The sequence below is a fragment of the Megascapheus bottae genome, chromosome 24, assembly GCF_031878675.1.
Source record: "Megascapheus bottae isolate mThoBot1 chromosome 24, mThoBot2.hap1, whole genome shotgun sequence".
In the NCBI taxonomy this organism is placed as follows: Eukaryota; Metazoa; Chordata; class Mammalia; order Rodentia; family Geomyidae; genus Megascapheus; species Megascapheus bottae.
This window is the reverse complement of record NC_143532.1, coordinates 9,816,159-9,838,917: the sequence shown is the minus strand read 5'-3', so window position 1 is coordinate 9,838,917 and position 22,759 is coordinate 9,816,159. Positions and strand designations below refer to the sequence as shown.

Sequence of the window (22,759 nt, the reverse complement as noted above, 5' to 3'; positions counted from 1 at the left end):
GATGGTGCTAGGATTTGAACTCAGCACTTGCCAGTGAGGTACTCTATTAAATTTTGAGACAGACTTGTTTCCTCTCCGGACCAGTGCCTGGACTGTGAGCCTATTTTTTTTGTTGTTGTTGTTCTCTATGGAGAAAAGTAGGTCATAAGCTACTGTACCCAACTTCCTTCATCGAGAAGGAGTCTTGCGAACCTTTTGCCCAGGCTAGCCTTGAATCAGGATCCTCTGGGTCTCAGCCCGTCAAGAAGCTGGGATTCTAGGTGTGAGCACCAGCATCTGGCTTTGTAATGAAGATTTGAAACTTTCCTGTACAAGATTACATCTCAAGCGGCAGGTTGAAATTCAGAACAGGAGGCAGTGACCAAATGTATCTTCCTTTGAAGTTTGCCATTGGAGAGAGGTGTCTTATTAAAAGCCTAACTTGGGAGCCTGCTGTCAGTGGCTCACCCCTGTAATCCTAGCTGCTCAGGAGGCTAAGATCTGAGGACCAAGGTTTGAAGCCAGCCAGGGTAGGAAAGTCCAAGAGACTTTTATTTCTAATTAAGTACCAAAAGCTGAAAATGGAGCGGTGGCTCAAGCGATAGTGTGTTAGCCTAGAGCTAGCAAAAAAAACTGAGCCACAACACTGAGGCCCTGAGTTCAAACCCTAGTAACCATGTGTGCATACACACACACATACACACACAAACACAAACACACACACACCCCGCTAACTAAATTCTTAAAGTTGACTGTATTCTGGAGTGGGGTCTTGAGTGGCTCATCTGGATATTTAAAGGAGACTTGAAGTGGAAGAAGCCAGCTGTAGCACAGGCTAAGGGTTCCTGTGTGGGCCAGGTGGGGGCATAGTGCCGGGGTCGGGGACTGAGGAGAGGCGTGTGAGTGCTGCTGGCTGGCGGGGCTGTCCATGAAAGCGTGGGGACCTGCTTGGTTCCCAGGCTGCCCTCTGTAACCGAGGATCATTGATTTTACGGGAAACCATGTTTACAGACAGAGTGCTGATCGACCTGCGGAGTTGACTCCTGCCTCCTTAAGTAAGAACTACCTTTTTCTTATTGACTGGCTGATAAACAGACGGCTGGCTGGGTAGGAGAGTGGTGGATGCCCTGAGGTCTGTGAGCTGCCAGATGGGCAGGATGATGAGATAGCTTCGTGTCAGTACTCTGATTCCCCAAGTCCATTCCCATCCCTGCACCTCCAGGGAACCAGTACTGGGGGGAGGAGCCTAAGACTATCTTTTCCTGGTTACCTGGCAATATGGGTACCAAGCCCAGAGAAGCTGGCCAATTGATATATGATGGTGTGCTTCAAGCTTCAGTTTGAATTTCCTTTGGGTGATGTGAAAATGCAATTGTGTGTGTGTGTGTGTGTGTGTGTGTGTGTGTGTGTGTGTGTGTGTGTAAAAACCATTCTAGCTTATTATTAGCAAGGCAATCATCTGTCTTCTTGACTCCCCCCCCCCCCCACCGGCTTGCGTGGAAAGGAAGCCCAGAGAAGGTAGCATGGACCCAGAAATGGGATCCTCTTTCCTATAGGCACCTTGATGGACTGTCACCCTCTGTGAATACCTGGCTGGCCCCTGGTCCTGAAGTAGTTACAATGTCATTCTCTCTCTGTACTTTTTGCTTGGAAGTAGAAGGCAAAATGAGTGATATATTTTAAGGTCCCAACCCCTTCTCAGGATAGTTTGTGGCAGAGGAGGAGAAAGAGAAGGAGGAGGAGGAGGAGGAGGAGGAGGAGGAGGAGGAGGAGGAGGAGGAGGAAGAGGAAGAAGAAGAACACAGAGCAAGCGAGGCCCACCAATTAATTGGTAAACGCTTGCAGGTTTCTCTAGCCCAGCTCAGGCTAGAGAGGAAGATTGGCTTTTGCTGTCGATAAACAAGTCCCTGGTGCAGCATCAAAGCTGTTCTCCTTTATCAATCGTGGCCTCCCCTTCCCGCATGTTCCTGTAACTTACCAAGCATTTATGACATTGATTTTACAATCGGGCTGTTAACCCTCCCACCCCTTCAGGCCTACCAACCTTTTTGGCCTGAGCTGTCAATCAGATGTCACCCAGCCAATCAGGAGCATCCTGAAGAAAAGCCACCTTAGAATCTCTTTCACCCATATCTCATCTAGGCCTCCGTGGGGAAGTCCCATTGTATTTGTGGTTTAGTGTCCTCATCTCACTTTGAAATGGATGTATCTTTTTGTAAGGCACTGGGGAACTTTGTTGTCACGGAGGTTATAAATTGAAAGATGAATATGTGCCCATTTGTATTTGAAACAAATCATGGTGCGTTCTTCCAAAAAGTTTTTTCTCCTGAGGTTTCTGGTAAACTTGCTTTCTCCATTTTTTCCCGAGGGGGAGCTGTTGGTTCACTGTGCAGTCAAGAATCAAGAAATTGGAGGAATTTTTTTTTTTTTTTGAATGAGAGGATGGGGGCTGCAGAGGATGGAGCAGACAAGTGCAGCCTAAATTTCCACGCACTGTGAATTAGTGGGGTAATGTGTTCTCCGGGAAGGACGCACAGAGGAAGGATGGCCAGGCATCTGTGGGTAACAGATCAGGGCCCTGCCAAGTCCTGTAGGAGCCGTGCTGAGATGGGAGAAGTGCTCAGGCACTTCTTCCAGTGATCTGTTGCTGCCCTCCCCAGGGAGCAGAAGTCTCCGAGGGCAAGTTCCGCCCAGTGGCACTTTGGAGTCGGAAGCCTAAAAGCCCCAGGGCTGAAGGACAGCTGCTTGGGTAGGGATTCTTAACTACAAAAGGCAAATGTGGAACTGGGGCTTGCTAAGCCCAGGTGCTGACTCAACTTGTGCTTAATAGAAAAAAGAGACCTCGCCCCCCTCACCCCGCCCATGGTGAGGGTTCTTCTCCATGTGGGCAAGTTGAAAGATTGAAAAGTCTGGCTGGTTCTCACTAGAAATATCAGGTTCATTCTTTGCACCTAGTCTCAGTCTATAGAGTTCTTTCTCTTGGTCAAGGTAGAGGTGCTAGGAATTTGGGGGTGGTGGTCTTGTCTTCTACCTGGTAAGGTCCACTCTCAGTTTTACTGCCTGGAAAATGGGATTGGAGGCTTCTGAGATGGAGAGCGGAGGAGGGATACAGTCACAGTCTCGGGGATTTCTTTTTTTGGGGGGGAGGCATGTGTATCCACATCCATTTGCTTGCTCTTGGTGCCTCGTAGTCCTTGGAGGTCTGATCTAACCAGACCCAAGGCCAGGAGGGGCCACAGCAGCCATTTCCTTACTTCTCTGAGCATCCTCGAAGACCTCACCCCAGTGTTCCCTCTGCCCCAGGCAGCGTGGTCAGCCGTGGTGGCAGTGTTCTGTGTATGTGGTGGGGCCTCAGGTCTGCCACCTCCCCTGTGCTCTCCTCCACGGTGGCTGACTGCCTAGACCTGGCTCAAAGCTCTGCTGGTAAACAATGGGAATTGGACATGGTCTCCAGCGGGCCCCGGGACAGGTGGTGTGACATGAAGGAGACATGCTCCTGGCCCTCCTCCCCATGCCCCCTGCTTCCGCTTGGACCCTGCCGCCGTGACGCATCGGGCAGTGCCCCCAGCTTGCCCCGCGCCTCCTGGGCTCCGCGTTGTGGGTGTGGACAGAAACCTCTCAGAGCTCTCTGAGCCCGCGGGACCTTAGCCTTGGCCCTCCTAACCTCTTTCCTTTCTCTCTCTCTTTTCCCTCTCTCCCTCCTCCCCCCTGGCCTCCACCCTTCAGGTCCAATCTGTACTGGGTGCCATGAAAGCTCCACGCAGGCCTTACCATGGAAGGCTGTGACTCGCCCGTCGTCTCGGGGAAGGACAATGGGTGCGGTATCCCTCAGCACCGGCAATGGACTGAACTCAACAGCACCCACCTCCCCGACAAACCCAGTAGCATGGAGCAGCCCGCAGGTGAGGGCCACGGGCCCCTGGACAGCCTGAGGGCCCCCTTCAGCGAGCGCCTGTCGGAGAGCAGCGCTGCTGCCGCTGCTGCCCCGGCTGGGCCTCCGGCCGAGCCTGCCAGCAAGGAGGTCAGCTGCAGCGAGTGCTCGGCCTCCTTCGCCAGCCTCCAGACCTACATGGAGCACCACTGCCCCGGCGCTCACCCCGCGCCGCCCCTGCGGGACGAGAGCCCGAGCGACACCAGCGAGGAGGGCGACGAGGAGAGCGACGTGGAGAACCTGGCCGGGGAGATCGTCTACCAGCCGGATGGCTCTGCGTACATTGTCGAGAGCCTGAGCCAGCTGACGCAGAGTGGGGGTGCATGTGGCAGCGGGCCCGTCCCTTCTCTCTTCCTGAACTCTGTCCCTGGGGCGGGGGGCAAACAAGGGGACCCTTCGTGTGCTGCACCTGTCTACCCACAGATCATCAACACTTTCCACATAGCCTCATCCTTCGGGAAATGGTTTGATGGCTCAGACCAGGCTTTCCCGAATACCTCAGCCCTGGCGGGGCTCAGTCCCGTCCTGCACAGCTTCCGCGTTTTTGACGTGCGACACAAAAGCAACAAGGATTACCTGAACAGCGACGGTTCTGCCAAAAGCTCCTGCGTATCCAAAGATGTTCCCAACAATGTGGACCTGTCCAGATTCGATGGCTTTGTGCTCTACGGCAAGAGGAAGCCCATCCTGATGTGTTTCTTGTGCAAACTCTCGTTCGGGTATGTCCGCTCGTTTGTGACCCACGCGGTGCACGACCATCGGATGACCCTGAGCGAGGACGAGCGGAAAATTCTTAGCAATAAGAACATCTCCGCTATCATCCAAGGGATTGGCAAAGACAAGGAACCCCTTGTGAGTTTTCTGGAACCAAAAAACAAAAACTTTCAACACCCTTTAGTTTCCACAGCTAACCTCATAGGCCCCGGACACAGTTTTTATGGTAAATTTAGTGGCATTCGGATGGAAGGGGAGGAAGCTCTCCCAGCTGTCACTGCCGCTGGCTCTGAGCAGCCCCAGGCTGGTCTCTTGGCCCCTAGCACCCTCTTGAACCTTGGCGGGCTCACCAGCTCGGTCCTGAAGACCCCCATTACCTCAGTCCCCCTGGGGCCTCTGGCTTCCAGTCCTACCAAATCCTCAGAGGGCAAGGACTCCGGGGCAGCCGAAGGAGAAAAGCAAGAAGCGGGCGATCCTGACTGCTTCTCTGAGAAAGCAGAACCAGCCGAGGAAGAGGAGGTAGAGGAGGAAGAGGAAGAGGAGGAGGTGGAGGAGGAGGAGGAAGAGGAGGAGGAGGAAGAGGAGGAGGAAGACGAGGGCTGCAAAGGACTCTTTCCAAGCGAGTTGGATGATGAGCTGGAGGACAGACCCCTCGAGGAGTCTGGGGCTGCGGCAGGTGGTAGCAAAAAGGACCTTGCTCTCTCAAACCAAAGCATTTCTAACTCCCCCTTAACGCCTAATGTGCTCCAGACCCTGTCCAGGAGCACAGCTTCTACTAGCTCTAATTCCACTTCTTCCTTTGTTGTGTTTGATGGTGCGAACAGGAGGAATCGTTTAAGCTTTAACAGTGAGGGCGTCAGGGCCAAGGTGGCAGAGGGCGGCAGGAGGCTGGACTTCACTGATGAAAGTGCCAATAAAGACAATGCCACAGCACCAGAACCAAATGAAAGCACAGAGGGTGACGATGGCGGCTTCGTCCCCCATCACCAGCATGCTGGCTCCCTCTGCGAGCTTGGGGTTGGGGAGTGCCCCTCGGGGAGTGGTGTGGAGTGCCCCAAATGTGACACGGTCCTGGGCTCCTCCCGCTCGCTGGGCGGCCACATGACCATGATGCATTCTCGTAACTCGTGTAAGACACTCAAGTGCCCCAAGTGTAACTGGCACTATAAGTACCAGCAGACGCTGGAGGCACACATGAAGGAGAAGCACCCAGAGCCGGGGGGCTCCTGTGTCTACTGCAAAAGTGGGCAGCCCCACCCCCGGCTGGCACGAGGCGAGAGCTACACGTGCGGTTACAAGCCTTTCCGCTGCGAGGTGTGTAACTACTCCACAACTACCAAAGGCAACCTCAGTATTCATATGCAGTCCGACAAGCATCTCAACAACATGCAGAATCTGCAGAACGGAGGGGGGGAGCAGGTGTTCAGCCACACTGCTGGGGCCGCAGCGGCGGCAGCGGCGGCGGCTGCAGCAGCAGCCAATATCAGCAGCTCCTGCGGGGCCCCCTCACCCACCAAACCAAAAACCAAACCCACGTGGCGGTGTGAGGTGTGCGATTACGAGACCAACGTGGCCAGGAACCTCCGCATCCACATGACCAGCGAGAAGCACATGCATAACATGATGCTACTGCAGCAGAACATGACCCAGATCCAACACAACCGCCACCTGGGCCTGGGCAGCCTGCCTTCGCCCGCCGAAGCAGAGCTCTACCAGTACTACCTGGCCCAGAACATGAACCTGCCCAACCTGAAGATGGACAGTTCTGCCTCAGACGCCCAGTTCATGATGAGTGGATTCCAGCTGGATCCCACCGGGCCTATGGCCGCCATGACACCTGCTCTAGGTGAGACTGACCACACCTGTGTTTTGTTTTGTTTTTTTAAATCCTAGGAATTTCATTGGTGGGGAGGATGGGGGAATGGAGACTAGGCTGAGATGCTCTTATTGATTGGGTGGATTCCCCCCCCCCCGCCCCCGCTTCTTGAGTTGTCTTGTGGAAACCAAAGTGGCTTACCATCACCTATTTTCCCCTCAAGAATCTCTTGACTCTGTAGATCCCGACGGAAGACTTGATGCATTCAACAGAGCTGTGATTGTATTCTGGCCATGCAAGGAAGGCCAGAATTAAAATTTAAGTGTTTCCTCTAGTTTTTGGCTGATGATGAGCCGCCTCTACTGTTTCCAATTCTCCCTTTGTCTTTGTCTCTTTCTCAATTTGAAAAATCGCCATAATCACTCAAAACTTTTGGGGTCCATTAAATATTTATAGAAACTTACAGGAAACCTCATAGCTAGGACAATCATCTTAATAAAAGGAATAGGGACAATTACCTCAATATTTTTAATAGGGCCAATCATCTCAACAAGAAGAATTGGAAACCATAGCTAGCATATTTTACTCAGCTAACCACAGGCGGGTTCTGTGCCCACCTGGGAACCAGCCAGGAAGATTTCTCCAAAGTTCTCCATGCATTTGTGAGGAGGGGGGCGGGGAGGTGTTCTTTTCCTTTCTTATTTTGGATGAGTTGTTGATGATTAGAGTCGTTGGGAATTAATTGGGAATTAAATTGCCTCAGAGATACTTTAATGAGTGTTGGTGATAGAGGAGAAATGAATAAATTGTAAAATTGTCCATCAAAGAAAGCGGGGTTTTAATAGCAGTTTAGATGCTGGTTAATGGAACCTTTGTTGCCAGAAGAAACAACTGTGATTTAGAGAAGTTCAGTTGGCTGTTTAGCTGCCAGGGGTGATAGTCGGCTGTTAATGTAGCAAATATTTGAGACAATTGGCTTACAAAGAAAAGGGGATTCATGTGGCTCCCAGTGTTGGAGGTTTTGGTTCCTGGTCACTTGGTTGGCCCTCTTGCTTTTGGGACCTGCGGCGTGGGATTACATTAGGCGGGGAGTACACCACAGAGATAGTTGCTCATCTTGTGGTGGCTAGAAGTGATTGGCACAGTAAAAGGAGGGATTAGGATCCCAGCATCCCTTTAGATTGTCCCACATGACCAGAAGACTTCTGTATAGGTTCCGGTTCTTGAAGGTTCACCATCTGCTCGTAGTTGTGGAGAGGGCTGGGAACCAAATTGTTAGTTAATACATGAGCCTTTGGTGCACACGTAAAACAACCAATCCACAGCAGTCCAAGTCTTACCAGTTGGATTCATATAACTAGAATAGGACCAAGAATATATGCAGTTTTGTTATAGCACAGTGTGAATCTGTGGATAGAAAGAGTCAGCTCTTGTAGTAAGAGCGTACACACACAGATCGATTTGGTGAAGGCTCACATGATAAGTGAGTGGTCTCATTCATCTAAGGTGAGTGTAGATCCCTGCCTGGTCTTCCTACACCCAGATTCTACCCACGAACCCTCTGAGAACCAGTGATAATGGCTCACATTAAACAGCATCCCATTACTGACAGGGGAATAAGTTGTTTTTGGCAACCAAGTATGAGTACGGCCTTTATAGTAGGAGGGTTTAGGTCAATACCAGGGGTCCAGACCTCACCAGTTTGCCAGTTGTTATGTGTGTGGCATTTTAGTGCTAATCATTGCTGATGAGTTATATCTCAGATCAATTCGTTTTTCCTTGCTTTCTGCTAGGCAGGTATACTTAACCACTTAAACTATGTCTCCCATCCCTGGGGTGTGGTTCTGGAAAGAAGTTTTACTTGCCCATCATCCTTACTCTTCCTGCCTCTCCCTCTGCTCTGCTTATGATTTGCATTTCGTCGTAAGAACTTGCATGGCAAGTCGTATTTTCTCTGCTTTTTCTGAGGACTTCTCATGTTCACTCTAGCATCCAACAAGTGACAGTGAAATTTCTCTGTAAAGTGATACTGATGTACTGAGGTTGGACTTCAAACGTGGAGAAGATTCGATGCTTCAGGTGGCTGTCATCAGAAACAAATATGTTTGCTCCTTGTCTTACCCTCTGGGCACTCTTCTGCTTTGACTGAACAGTGTGTATGTTTTGTGGATGTTGCCTGCCCTTCATCCCCACGAAGGGATGGAGGGTTCCCCCCACCCACCTCCTTCTTTTTCTTTTTTCTCTCTTGTCCTAAAAAGAATGTTGTAGTTATGCCTCCACTCACCAGGGGAGAGACTACAAGCAGAGAGCATCCTAAGCCTTCTGGAATGTACGTGTGGAAGGTTTCTGGCTTGCTAGACTGTCCCTGAACTTCAAATGCAGCCCATCCTGCTGCATGGAGCACGCACTGATCTTTTCACTTGATGTACAGTGTAAATAAGAAAATCGTTGAAGAAGGAGGAAGAGGAGGAGGAGGAAGAGGAGGAGGAGGAGGAGGAGGAGAATCATCTTTTCTTTTCTTTGATGAGCCATCTTTTCTTGGATTTGGATTGTAATCAGTCACTAAAAAAAAAAAAAATCACCCCCCCCCAAAGAAATCCCAAATCAACCTCAGCCCAATCATATATAAAAACAGTCAAGTTTAAATATCAGTTGGGGCTTATGGACAGCTCCCCCACCCCCACCCCCGCCCCTTCAGCTCAGGAGTGGGGGATTGCAGAAAATAGAAGCCAATGTTCAGCTTTCTGTGGCTGGGTGTTTGTAGTAATGGAGGGGAGGCGGCTCTTTGCAAGGTTTTCTGATGATTTATAAGAGCTTGCTGTGCTTGGCTTACAGCCAGATAAGGCGAGCACATCCCTGATGGATGAAGGCCAAGTGACGGGGCTGCAAGCCCATAGGCATGGAGAGGAACGAGGTCTTCTAAGTCCCTTTTAGGGACAGTGAGCTCCCCTTTAGTTTCCTGATCTACTTCCTCCTCATGTGCCTTGGGGGCTCTGCCTGACCTTTGGCTGTAACAGCAGACACGTGTGCATCTTTGCAGTGAGCTGGGCACTGAATAGAGGGGCAGCCAGGATAGGCATGAGCTCTGCCACAGAGTAGCTGCTCTCTGGTCACGATACTGTCTGTGATATGGCCCTGTACATGGTTCACTCTAACTGAAAAAGAGACTGTGATCTGGCCTAGGACAGACCTCGATTTCATACATCACATGAGGCTGTCCTGGTAGGGAATTTGAGTTGGGGCAGGAGCTTTGACAAGGCCTTGTCAGGAGGATATGATGAGGGATAGAGAGAACATTCCTGAAATGCCTGATTTTCAGTTGTGTTAGTCATCCAACACAGCGGCCACTCATCCCATAGGGCTATCTAAACGGAAATAAATAGCAATAAAAAAAAATGCAGTTCCTAGCTGGTGCTGGTGGGTCACACCAGGAAGCTGAGATCTGTGGACTGCAGTTCAGAGCCACCCAGGCAGGAAAGCCCACCAGACTTGTTTTTTGGATTGAACCCAGGACGTTGCACTTGCTAGGCAAGTGCTTTGCCACTGAGCTACATCCCAGCCCCATAAGACTCTTATCTCCAATTAACCACCAGAAAACTGAAAATGGAGCTGTGACTTAAAGTGGTAGAGTGCTAGCCTTAGCAAAAGATCTCAGGGACAGTGCCCGGGCCCTGAGTTCAAGCCCCATGATAACTCCATGTGTAGCTGTGTTACAGCCTTGGACATAGAGGATGTGGAACGTTGCCACAGTAGAAGAACGTTCTATTATTTGGTGCTGGGCTAAGTGAACTCCAAATTCAAGTCAATTCTCCATAAAGGTTTTGTGTCCTTGATTGAATCTCTAGTCATTTCTAGTTGTGGGGGGCTGGAGGGGGAAGAAAAGGGGGTAGAGCTTGAGATCTATTTTAGCCTGTAAGTGATACTGATTACTAATTTTTCTTGTAAGGAGAGAGAAAGGGGCTGTTTTCAGATCATTCAAGAGGTTATGGTGAGAGTGTAAGGGAAGGGGTGGGTGGCATTGTTCCAAAAGGAATAGGCTCTTTACCTGACTTATCTAACTGTAACCCCTCTGTACATCACCTTTATAATAACAATAAACATGAAAAAAATGTTAAAGAGATTATGGTCAGCCGTGTGTAGTGGCTCATGTCTGTAATCACAGTTACTCCACAGGTAGACATTAACAGGGCAAGCCTGGGCAACATGTTAGCAAGACTTCCTCTCAGCCAACAAGCCAGTTATGGTGGTACAAGTCTAAGTTACTAGGAGAAGCCAGCCACAGGTAGGAGAGTTGTGGTCAGAGACCAGCCCTGGGCAAAAAGTATCAGACTTCATGTAAACCTAGCTAAAGCAAAAAGCAATGGGAACATGGCTAACAGGGAAAGAGTGTATTTATTTAGCAAGTGAGAAGCTCTGAGTTCAAATTTAGTACTGTGTGTGCGTGCTTGCGTGCTTGCGCGCTTGCGTGTGTGTGTGTGTGTGTGTGTGTGTGTGTGTATGTATGTATGTATGTATGTATGTATGTATGGAGGTCCCTAGTTTTTTCTAGGTGTTGTTTGCCTGAGGATGGAAAGCACAAAGCCTTCTGCAAACCTTAGACTGTCCTGTAGGAAAGAGCTCGACACACCAGGTGGACTTTGTTTCCCAGCCAGAAGCACCTTGCAATACTTGCAGTGTGACCTTGTTCTCGTCGGCCCCATTGAGGGTGGTGGAGGGCTGGATGGTGGTATCTTGGCCGTGGCTGTGAGCTTGGTCTCTGATTCTCTCCCTCTGTCCCTCCTGCAGTGGGCAGTGAGATCCCCCTAGACATGCGGCTCGGGGGCGGGCAGCTGGTGTCGGAGGAGCTGATGAACCTGGGCGAGAGCTTCATCCAGACCAATGACCCGTCGCTGAAGCTTTTCCAGTGCGCCGTCTGCAACAAGTTCACCACGGACAACTTGGACATGCTAGGGCTGCACATGAACGTGGAGCGCAGCCTCTCCGAGGATGAGTGGAAGGCCGTGATGGGGGACTCGTACCAGTGCAAGCTCTGCCGCTACAACACCCAGCTCAAGGCCAACTTCCAGCTGCACTGCAAGACGGACAAGCACGTGCAGAAGTACCAGCTGGTGGCCCACATCAAGGAGGGCGGCAAGGCCAACGAGTGGAGACTCAAGTGCGTGGCCATCGGCAACCCTGTGCACCTCAAGTGCAATGCCTGCGACTACTACACCAACAGCCTGGAGAAGCTGCGGCTGCACACCGTCAACTCCAGGCACGAGGCCAGCCTGAAGTTGTACAAGGTAAGGCCCACTCCCCGGGGCCATACGCCGACACGCTGACATGGGGTGACGCGGGGAGGGGGCCAACGTTCTCTGTCGTGGGCCAGCTGGCTGCTCCATGGCAAAGTGACGTTGGCAGGGCGATAGGCATCCACTTCCAAAGAAGCAGAGCTGTGAGGACCATTTCATTCATTGGTTGGTGGCCGATGGTATCTTTCTTGGGCTGCATTTGGGGGGCAGGTTTAATTACAGCAGTCCCAACTGATCCCTTCCCCATGCGACAGTGTGGTTGACTGTCTCTTTATTCACTATTGGCCTCTGTGACACATTCTCCTTTTAGCCTTCCTATTCTCTTTTTCCAATCTTTATTCCTTGTGCCCCCTTTTTTTCCTTCCCTAGGGTCTCCCTTCACCCCCACCTCCACTCAGTAATTCATCTGTTTATGTCTGTCTGTCTGTGTACGTACGTACGCATGCACACATGTATGTATGTATGTATGTACGTATGTATGTATGTATGTATGTATGTATGAATTCATTCATTCAACAAGCCAGCCAGCAAGTATACATTAGGCATCTTATACCCACCAGTGTTTTGGGCACATACCTACATCATTGCCCAAAACAAAGAGAGAGGGAGGCAGAGAGAGAGAGAGAGAGAGACAGAGAGAGAGAGAAAGGGAGAGAGAGAGAGGGAGAGAGAGAGGGAGAGAGAACGTCCCTGCCTGCATAAAGCTTCCGTGTTTTTAGAAGACAAGATGAATAGTGAATAAATGATATGCTGGTTGGGAGCTGGTAAATGCTCTAGGGAAAACAGGGTTCTTTAATGTTCTTTGTGCCTGTGTTTATGTCTCCTTTCTGCTCATCTTTTATCTTTTCTAGGCTGCTCTCATCTGTCCCCTCTCCCTTAATTTGCCCTTTTTCTTTCTCCCTTTCCTGCTCCTTTCTACCCCCACCCCCAGCTCTGTAACAGACAGTAACAGAGGAGGAGGGGCTCCGGATACTGTAAATAGTCCTTTCACTTGCCTGGCAGGATTGCTCCAGACGTTTCTATTGATTTTCACTGGACTTAAAGCCTCACCTTTTTCTCTAATCATCCCATAATGGCTTTAGTATGAACAATCAGGTAGGAATCGCCATAAATCTTCCCCCGCCTCATTCCACATAACTTCCATTCCCTCACCAGCTCTCTTTCCCTTCTCCTCACTTTTATCATCAGTCTCTCCTCTTTCCTTTCAGCCCTTTCCCACAGCTTTGGGTCAGCCAGTGCTGGGCTTCTGTGTAGCTAGTGTAACCCCTGTCTGTCCATCACAGGTTCAGATAGGGCCTCTACTTAAGGAAGGATTCTGATCCTTTGCCCATATCGGTCCCTGCTGGGTTGATGACTGTAATTCATTTTATGGCCGATCATTCCCAGGGTGCCTGGGGTGTGGGGTGGGGGTGGGGCTGTGTATGTACCACAGATGCAAAACCATCTTGGGAAAAGGGGGAGAAAGCAAGAGTGAGGTACTAGGGATAGAATGTTCCAGAAGGGACTTCTGACTTTAGCTGTGGTGTCCTGGTGAAAGCATGGACACCAAGTGTCTGGGAAACTCCCTGGACTGGCTTGGTTTTGAGCTACCCTGGCCCCGAAGGTAAACGGGAGTTCTGAACTGGCCACGGCTGGTACCCGTCAGCCTGGCCAAGGAAACCTGATGGCAAAACGAGTCGGGGAAAGGAGAGACCCAGATCATAAATTGTACACAGGATTAGCTGTGGCCATTGAGGGTGAAGGATCACTGAGAAGAGGCACCTCGAAGCTGGCCTCTTCCATACAAGGGGGAAAAAAAAGCCCTTTAGATTGTAAAATGTGGGTGGTGGTGACAAACACTCCTTGTCTCATTTCTCTATGGCCAGAGCCTTGGGTAAGGGTCTGCAGGCACTTGGCTTGGCTTTTGAAAGTCCTAGAAACCAGACAGTTCGCTGAGACGATTCCCATTGGCCCCTAACCCACATGGGTGGGTCATCGCTGTGGTATCAGGGGGAAGTGATTTCAGAGGGGTGGGTGGAGGCAAAAGAAATAGTTTGTGTATTTCTCTGCTTCTGGCTTGTAGCAGGGTGCTTATACACCTAGGTCTCTTTCTTTCTTTCTTTCTTTCTTTCTTTATTTATTTATTTATTTATTTATATTGGTGACTCTTGCTCATAACAATGTAGCTGAGGTGCAAGGTAAAATATGGGAACCAGCCTCCAAGGGAGAGGCGCCCTAATAATGCTTCTGTCTGAGGCCTCCCTCAGGGTGATCAGTCCCCACGTTTCAGTGTACAATTCCCTGCATCAGGAGCCAAAGGTCATTAGTCTGGTCTCATTAGCTCTTGGGTAATGAATGTTCTCCTGCTTGCTTGAGGCTCTTCTGGGGGCGGGAGCTCTGTCACCCACTGTGGATGACACAGGCAGGATTATCATTCTGGCCCTGGCCCTGAGCCCTTTTGTTCCTCAGTGTGACTAAGATAAACTTCTCTTGTCTCCGAGGGGGCTCTCTCTCACTAGGTTTCATCAGTCCATGCGTTTGGGGTGGGGTTTGGAGGTGGTTTGAGTCACTTTTTCTCAAGGCCCTGGTGTGGCCTGTAGTAAATGGAGATTGATTGCATGTTATTTTTCCTCTTGCTAATGTAATCCATTAGCCCGGCACATGCATAATCAGTTTAGAGCACAGTTAACTGGATGTAATCGAGTTCTTTACTGTCTGCTAGAGAAACGGCTCCAGAGGCAGCTGACCCAGTGAGGCCACTGGATTCCTAGCTCACTGCCTGCCTGCCTTGCCCAAACTCAGCCCTGCCTCCCACCCTACCCCACCCACCCACTCTACCATGCCCCTGTTGCCTAGCAAATTGTTTGTGACTGGTCGGAAACCCCGGAGGTTACTTTCTGCTGCACCCACTGAAGTGGCCCTGAATTGTTTGTCTTCCACTGTGCCTCTGGCCAGCCCCCTCTCAGAGGAGGAAGCTTTTATTGCCCTCTTCTTCCCTTCACATTAGAGGAGACAGAGCCAAGGTCTCGGGAGATCCAAGCAGTGATGTGGCTTTCTGGCTTGTCATGTGACCTCTCACCAGTGCAGAAGGTCACTGCCCTGTTGGTAGTCCAGGTGGAGATTCCCTAATTGGAAAGTCAGACTCTCAGATTGCTCAAAACTCTGAAACTTTCTGAGCTACATTATGGTGCAACAAGTGGAAAATTCCACACTGGACTTCATGCAGTGTACAGGTACACTAAAAGGATTGCATCAAATTGTGTCCAGTAGGGATATGTAAGGGAATTTCATGTTTAGATATTGATTTCATCCCCAGCAGAGCCCATTTTGGAGCTACAACTAGTCTTAGAGTCAGGAAAAAGTCTAAAATGCAAACTTCTGGGTCCTGAGCATGTTTGGTAAGGATTACTCATCCTGTTCATATGTTACTGTAAGAACTGAGCTTTTTGAAAATGTAGGATGATACCATTTGAAAATAATTTTTAGTTTTGTCATTGTGACTTGAACTCAGGGCCTTATGCTTCTTAGGTGAGTGCTGAGCCACTTGGATCATTTTTCAGATAGAGTGTCATGCTTTTACCCTGGGCAAACCTCGAACACAATCCTCTTCTTTCTACCTCCAAAGTGGCTTGGATGACAGGCCTGTGCTCGCATGCCTGGGGCCTTGTGGGGTGATTTCTAATCCAGACACAAGAGGATCTATAGGAACATGGTGTGTTCCGTTGGAAGGACCTTTTGGTCATCAGAGGCTCCCGGGATGCTACATGGTGCTTAGTGATCACTGTAGTTGGCATGGAAGTATGTTGTGCAAAGGGTACCTGTCTCTCATCAGCATGAGTTCCAAGACCTCAGGTTCAGGTTTCTGCTTCTTTGTGAACATATCACTCTTCTTCCCTCCTTCCATCTTCCATCTGCCCATAGACATGTGGGGTTCCCTGGCTTGTGTATGACACTGTGCCTGCTTCCTGCCCACTTGCCTGGCTCCTCTGACATGGGACAGGGAGGATGTGGGTGCTCCTTGATTGGGCTTCTCTCTCTGGCTATGTGGCATCGGAGGGGAGCTCTCTTGATACTAGTTCTTGGTCTTTTCCTCATGGCGAAGGAGGACCAGAAAGCAGTTGGAAATCTGTATATTTGCCAGTTTCTAGAATCTGCTTTCCTCATAGGTCCCCCCTTCCTTCACCTGAGTCATTAGAATGGAAATCCACCAACTTTAGCTGATTAAGACCCCATCAGAATCCATTCCTCCAAACAACTCCCAGTCTAAGGGGCCTTTGATTGGCTAAGACCCCAGGTTTCATGGCAATCTTAAATTTTACCAAAGAGATGGGCCGGGAGTTTGGTCTAGTGACAGAGTGCTTGCCTAGTATGTATGAAGACCCAGGTTCAATTCCTCAGTACCTCATACATAGAAAAAAGCCGGAAGTAGTGCTGGTGGCTCAAGTGGTAGGAGCTCTATCCTTGAGAAAGTTCAAGGACAATGCTCAGGCCCTGAGCTCAAGCCCAGGACTGGCAAAAAAACAACAACAAAAATTTTACCAGAGAGGGTTGTCTGCCATGGAGCTGTGTGTAGGCTGTATTTAACCAACCTGCTTTGGGCTGGTAAGGCAAACAGGAGATGCAAAGCCCTTGTCTAAGTCACGCCTTCTTAATGTAGGAGGCAGAGAAAGATATCAATTTGTTAAAACATTACATATACAGAGCCAAATTCTTCACGTGGCTTGATTTCTGCTCCTGCCCTCCTCTGAGTGTTTTGCAGTGCAGGAGGATGTAAGAGACCATCCACTGGGATAGTTTCTGTTGGGATCTGGACATGATGGCACATAACTGTAATCCATCCACATGGGAAGCAAGCGGCAGGAGGAGTGCTACTTTCAGACCACCCTGGGCATAAGAAAAAGGTAGTAAGACTCTGAAACAAAAAATGTTATCCTAGGGCCATGTACTAGTGACTTATTCCAGAGGTTAGGATTGGAAGAAATTTGAGGCCAGCCTGGGCAAAAGAAGGTAGCAGGACCCTCAGAAAACGATGTAGTCCTGATATATATTATTTTATATAGCCAGATGCATATAGCTCATTGAAATGAACTCCAGGGGGTGGGGTTTTCTTTGTTGCTATTTTTGTTTGCCATTTCTTTTGTCTTGTTTATCTGTCTTTGGAGAGGGTAAGGGGGCACAGAAATGGACAGGGCCAAAGGGTGAACAAATGCAGCAGTGGTGCCCATTAGACACTATGTTGAAAATGAACTATGCAACTGGTGGGTGGGGGCACAATGGGAAAATTGGGAGAGAGTAAGGCAGAAGGGGTGACATTATCCAAAGAGAAATGCATTCTTTATCTGCCTTATGTAACTGTAGCCTCTCTGTGTATCACTTCTGTAACAATGAATACATTCAACAACAACAATGTAGCTCTAGTTCCTCAGGTGGTAGGGATTGGGAGGCTTGCAGGTGGAGGCCAGTCTAGGAAAAGAATGTTAATGAGACCCATCTCAGCTAGTAGCTGCGTTCTATGGAATATACCTATTAGTTACATAGAAGGCTGAGGTGAGGAGGTTCATGGTTCTAGGCCAGCCCAGGGCAAAAATGTTTGTATGAATCTGTCTCAAATACGAAAAATAATCCCTGGACATGATAGTACATATTTGTACACCCCCACCGCCCCCCCGCTAAGATGGGAAGGGAAGTGGAGATTAAGAGGCTCACTGTCTCCCATGGCCTAGGAAATAAGTGCTGCATCTCAAAAACAAGCAGAGCAAAAAGGGCTGAAGGTATGACTGGAAAGAATGTCTGCCTAACAAGCACAAAAGCCCTGATTTCAAACCCTAGTACCATCATTTAAATAAAAAAGAAAAAGAAAAAGTGTGTACGTGCACATGTGCATGCTGGGGGACATAGCTTAAGCAGGAGACCACTGGCCTTGGGTTCTCTCTCCAGTGCTATACCAAAAGGAAACTCACTGGTTATAAGAGAGGTCGGCGAACTGTAAAGCTTTATGGTGGACAAATTAAAAGGTGTGGGGCCCTTAGAAGATTATTTAGTTTCCTGAATATACACATGGGGGTGGGGAAGCTTAGGACCTTGGTGGGGACCCATGGCTTTTGTCTTGCCCTGATGGTGAAGACCATAAATCCACCTGTCCCTTCTGCCCTATGTGGCTGGTGTTCAAAGTGCTGATGATGCAGGTTTCATCTGGTTTGCATGGAGATTCTGGGGCCAGTTCCCTCAAACCTTGTTTTCTTATTAGGGAGACTTGTCTGCCTTCTCCTTCTACGGAGATGACTCTGATTCCATTCCCCTCTGCCCCTCCCCCCCCCAAAAAAATGGAAGCATGAGAATGTTATCCGGAAGGTGATTTAGAAGGTAGGAAAAGCCAGATGCTTTGTTCAAATTTAGCACATTTCACCATCTGGGGTCTGAGGTTTATTTCCTTCAATGGGTGGCCAAGGCTGGAGGAATGTGGGCTCTTTTCCTGGGCTAGGAGACTCATATAGGCCCCATGGGTCCATGCTACAGAGCCAGGCTGGGTCTGGTAGTTCCTCCAGTTACCAGCCATCTTATGAAGATTGAAAGACCAGTTTTGTTTGGGGCCAGAGTCTGATCAGGATTAGGTAAATTCGTCAGTACTGTAGGAACATGTGACCAACACATCTCCAATGGGTTCACAGTGTGGAAAGTTGTTATCTCCCTGGGAAGGTTCCTCACCATCCAGAAGCTTCCTACTCACCATTCCACCATCTGGATCCCCCAGCAGGTATTGCAGTAGATACTTGGTATCTGAGAGGGGTTGGTTCCAAATGAGACTGACCTGGAGGAAACACTGCAAACACTTAGTACACAGAGTTCAGGATTGTACTTCTCATGCGTGGTTCATTTCTCCCAGAATGCCATCCAGCTCCCATTGTCGACGTGCAGCCTTCACCTGATTGTTTCAGTTAAGCACACTACCCTTTACCTGGTTTTGTGGGCATCATTTGCTCATTGGAAGACACGTTTTCACAAAATTAAGACACAAATGACAGCAAGGGCTGACTGTGAGAGCTCATCCATGTCCACTGAGGTGCATAATGCGTATGGGCATTTAACATTTTCATGTTTGAAATTTTTTTTGAGGTTTTTAAAATTTATTTTTTTAAAAAAAACTACACTTGGTCAGAACCATGCATATCAAGTCAGGGAATAAGGCGTGCTTTACTGAATTTTATACATTCAGCTGATGGCTTTAGACGCATACTTTGTGTAGATCACTGAGCTTATGGCATTGCACACACCTTTGTGTCAAGACACCAGCTAGTTGCTTGTATCCAATGCCTATAATAATAATTCTAGCTACTTGGAAGGCTGAAATTGGGAGAGTTGTTGTTTGAAGTCAGCCTGGACAACAAAGGTCATGATACTCCTCCATGCAGTCTTCTAGATGTGGTGGCTGTTTTCCTAACTACTTCAGGAAGCCTCAGATAGGGAGATTGAGGCCCAGGTACACTTGAGTTCAAAGCTGGACCCTATCTCTGAAATAACCAGCATAAATACCACATGGCTCAGTGGTAGAGTACCTGCCTAAGCCAGCTCAAAGCCCTCGTTCAGATCTCAGTACCACTGCCTTCCCCAGCCTACTCCGGCCTCCAGAAAAGATGGCAACATTCATGTTACCCTTCACCTTCCTTCTTTCTTTCTTTCTTCTTTTTTTTTTTTTTTGCTGTTTTTTATTGTAATTAATAGAAGGGTTATATTCGGTTCCCCAGATAGAAGGTGCATTACGACACAAACATTGATACTCCTTCTCATGTTTTTGTCCCCATCTCCCTCCCCCTACCCTTTCCCCTCATCTTGTTTCCCCCCTTTTCCCTATCCTAGTTCAAATAAACAAATAAACATATATACAATAGGCCAGACAACAAGGTAAGAAACTATAACAATATGAAATAACCAAGGGACAACAAAAGAGATGAGAAATAACATAGTACATTAAGAACAACAATCAGGGGCCGGGAGTTTGGCCTAGTGGTTGAAGTGCTTGCCTAGCATGCATGAAGACCCGGGTTCGATTCCTCGGTACCACATACATAGAAAAAAGCCCGAAGTGATGCTGAGGCTCAAGTGGTAGAGCTCTAGCCTTGAGAAAGTCCAAGGGCAGTGCTCAGGCCCTGAGCTCAAGCCCAGGACTGGCAAAAAAAAAAAAAAAAGAATAACAGTCACACATTATGTAGCTCTTGTTTCCATATCCTGGAGGTCCTTTCATTTAGCCTCATCCTATATGGCCTTATATATCTAGGTTTTGCCCTATTGTGGACCTCTGCTAGGAGAGTCCAAGGTTTATACTAATTACGACAAATGAAGGAAACCATTGTCAGCTTCATACTTTCGATACCACACGACGGAACTGAAATTGTATTAGCTATGCCTTGCATTTAAAAGTGATGTTTAATATGCCACTTGTTGAAAAACCAGTTTTACAGCCATGAACCTTCGCACTTTTCTTTTATTCTAAATGTTTACTCTCTCTCTTTGCCTGCCTGCAGTCCTTTGTCTGGGCAGTAAAGAACAGATCAGACCCAGGTAGGATATTATTGTGTTATGTGTTCTTTTTTATGTGGTTAGTATTCCATGTTTATCTCAAGTGTAAGCCAATAAGGTCATATGGATGGCTTGCTTTTTTTTTTTTTAATAGTAAAAACAATATGAGTAGAGCATGTTCATTGTCAAAAATTTGAGAAATTCAAGTGGGAAAGACAAAAATCAGCCTTGTTATACCACACAGTGACGTGTTTGTTCCCCCATCACCTTATCTACCTTTTTTTAAATAAGTGTTATTATGTAGGTAAGGCTGATGTTGAAATTGTCTTCTTGCTTATAATTCTGAGTGTTTAGATTACAGACATGTACTATCATGAGCGACTTTTATTTCCTTTGTTTCATCTTTTTCTTTTTTGCATAAAATTGGCATTTTACAAAATTGGAATGATAGTGTCTATAGTATTATACCTAACCTCTTCTTTAAGGACTTTTTCCATACATTTTGTTGTTGTTCTGGTTCTAGGGCTTGCACACAGGTCCTCTTACTCAGATTTCTTGCTTGTCACTGGTAATCTACCACTTGAGCCACACCTTCAATCCAGCATTTCTTTTTGCCATGCCTGGGGCTTGAACTCAGGGCCTAGACACTGTCCTTGAGCACTTTTTGCTCAAGGCTAGCTAGCACTCTGCCACTTGAGCCACAGCACACAGTTTTTCTGTGTATGTAGTACTGAGGAATTGAACCCAGAGCTTTGTGTATGTTAGGCAAGCACTCTACCACTGGGCCACACTCATGACCCCCTAGTCCAGCATTTTTATTGATTAATTTGGGCCTAGTTAATTAGCGTTTCACAGAATTTTCTGCCATGACTGGCTTTGAACCTAAGTCTTCTAGGTCTCAGCGTTCTTGATTAGCTAGGATTACAGTTGTGAGCCACTGATGCCTAATGTACTTTTCCAATAATTTTTAAAGTATAAAAGTCCTCTTTCTACTCCCCAAGTTGACTCTAGAAGTATACCACTGTTCTATCTAGCTGTTATTTTACTGATCTCTTTTTTGTGCTTTCACAGATAGAAGTATGCGTGCATTTGTGTATCATATGTAAACATTGTTCACTTTAAAACTCTTTAAGTGTATCTAGACTGTCTCTTTTATTTATGTGACTTTGTACCATGAAAATTATTTCAGAGCAGTAGAGATAGATCTAGGCTTTTTTTTTTTTTTTTTTTTTTTTTTTGATGTGTGTGGTGGGGAGAGTTTGGGAGGGTTAGCCTTGAACACAAGATCTTCCTGCCTCATCTTCCTCAGAGATGGGATTACAAGTATCTGCTATTCTATCCAATTTAGGTTGTATATATGTGTACGAGAGAGAGAGAGAGAGAGAGAGAGAGAGAGACAGACAGACAGACAGACAGACAGACAGACAGAGACAGAGAGACAAGAGAAACAGAGACTTTGTTTTGATGCTGCTCCTAGAGCTTAAACTTAGTGCCCCAGTGCTGTCCTTGAGCTTTTTGCTTAAAGCTAGCACTCTACCACATAAGCCACAGCTCCACTTTAGGCTTTTGGATGGCTTTAACCCACAATCCTGAAATCTCAACCTTTGGAGTAACTAGGATTACAGGTGTGAGCTACCAATGCCTGGCCAGCTTACATTCTTTTTTTATAGGATCTGTCACCACACCCAGCTTAGTTTCTGTTTAATGGCCATGTGTTCATAAGTAGTGCCTTTCTTCCTGGTACACATTCAGGCATTTGCATTGTTCTGATATTCCTGGCAGGTGAAGAATATTAGTAATTATTCTATCAAAAGTGACTGTCCTTTCCAGTGATTCTTCACAAAGAAACTGACCACATTACCCTCTCCCACATAGGTGACTGCCAGCCACACACTGTGACCCACACATTGTTCTTTTCCTGTTTTCTACTCTCAGATTGAAAACACTGCTGTAATGAGAGAGTTTAATTGTGAGACAGGCTAAGCATTCATAATGTGTTTGCTGGTTTCTGGTACTGGTATTTCTTTAGTAGCTTTCATGTTTGTATCCTTTGCCCATTTGTTTTCCTGGTTTGTTTCTTTTTTTCTGATGGGAAAAGGAAAAACAAATCCCCAAAGCTCTAGAAATTTCCCCTCCTTCCTTCCTTCCTTCCTTCCTTCCTTCCTTCCTTCCTTCCTTCCTTCCTTCCTTCCTTCCTTCTTTTGCAGTTCTAGCTTTCGTCTGTGGGTTTTCTAGGCATGTGTTCACCTGCTGAGCTATTCCTTTAGCCCTGTGTTTTGCTGCTTTTTCTTTTGTTGGTTGTGGGGCTTGAACTCACGGCCTGGGTGCTGTCTCTGTGCTCTTTTTCCCAAGGCTAGTACTCTACCACTTTGAGCCACAGCTCCATTTCCAGTTTTTGTGTGGTTAATTGGAGATTACAATCTTATGGGGACTTTTCTGCCTGATCTTCAATCCTCAGATCTCAGCTTCCCAAGTAGCTAGGATTATAGGTGTGAGCCACTGGTACCCAGCTCTTTCTGCTTATTTTTAAGATGG

At 47.9% G+C, this 22,759-nt stretch overlaps 1 protein-coding gene across 1 annotated transcript in view; it reads left to right on the top strand.

Moving 5' to 3' along the window:
- Positions 1-22,759, top strand: part of Zfhx3 (zinc finger homeobox 3) — a 235,925-nt gene that overhangs the window by 85,862 nt on the left and 127,304 nt on the right. The window contains exons 2-3 of the mRNA XM_090357348.1: positions 3,706-6,470; positions 11,226-11,722. Of these exons, the coding sequence (XP_090213474.1) occupies positions 3,752-6,470; positions 11,226-11,722 (3,216 nt within the window). The 5' untranslated portion in view covers positions 3,706-3,751. The remainder of the gene's footprint in view (positions 1-3,705; positions 6,471-11,225; positions 11,723-22,759) is intronic.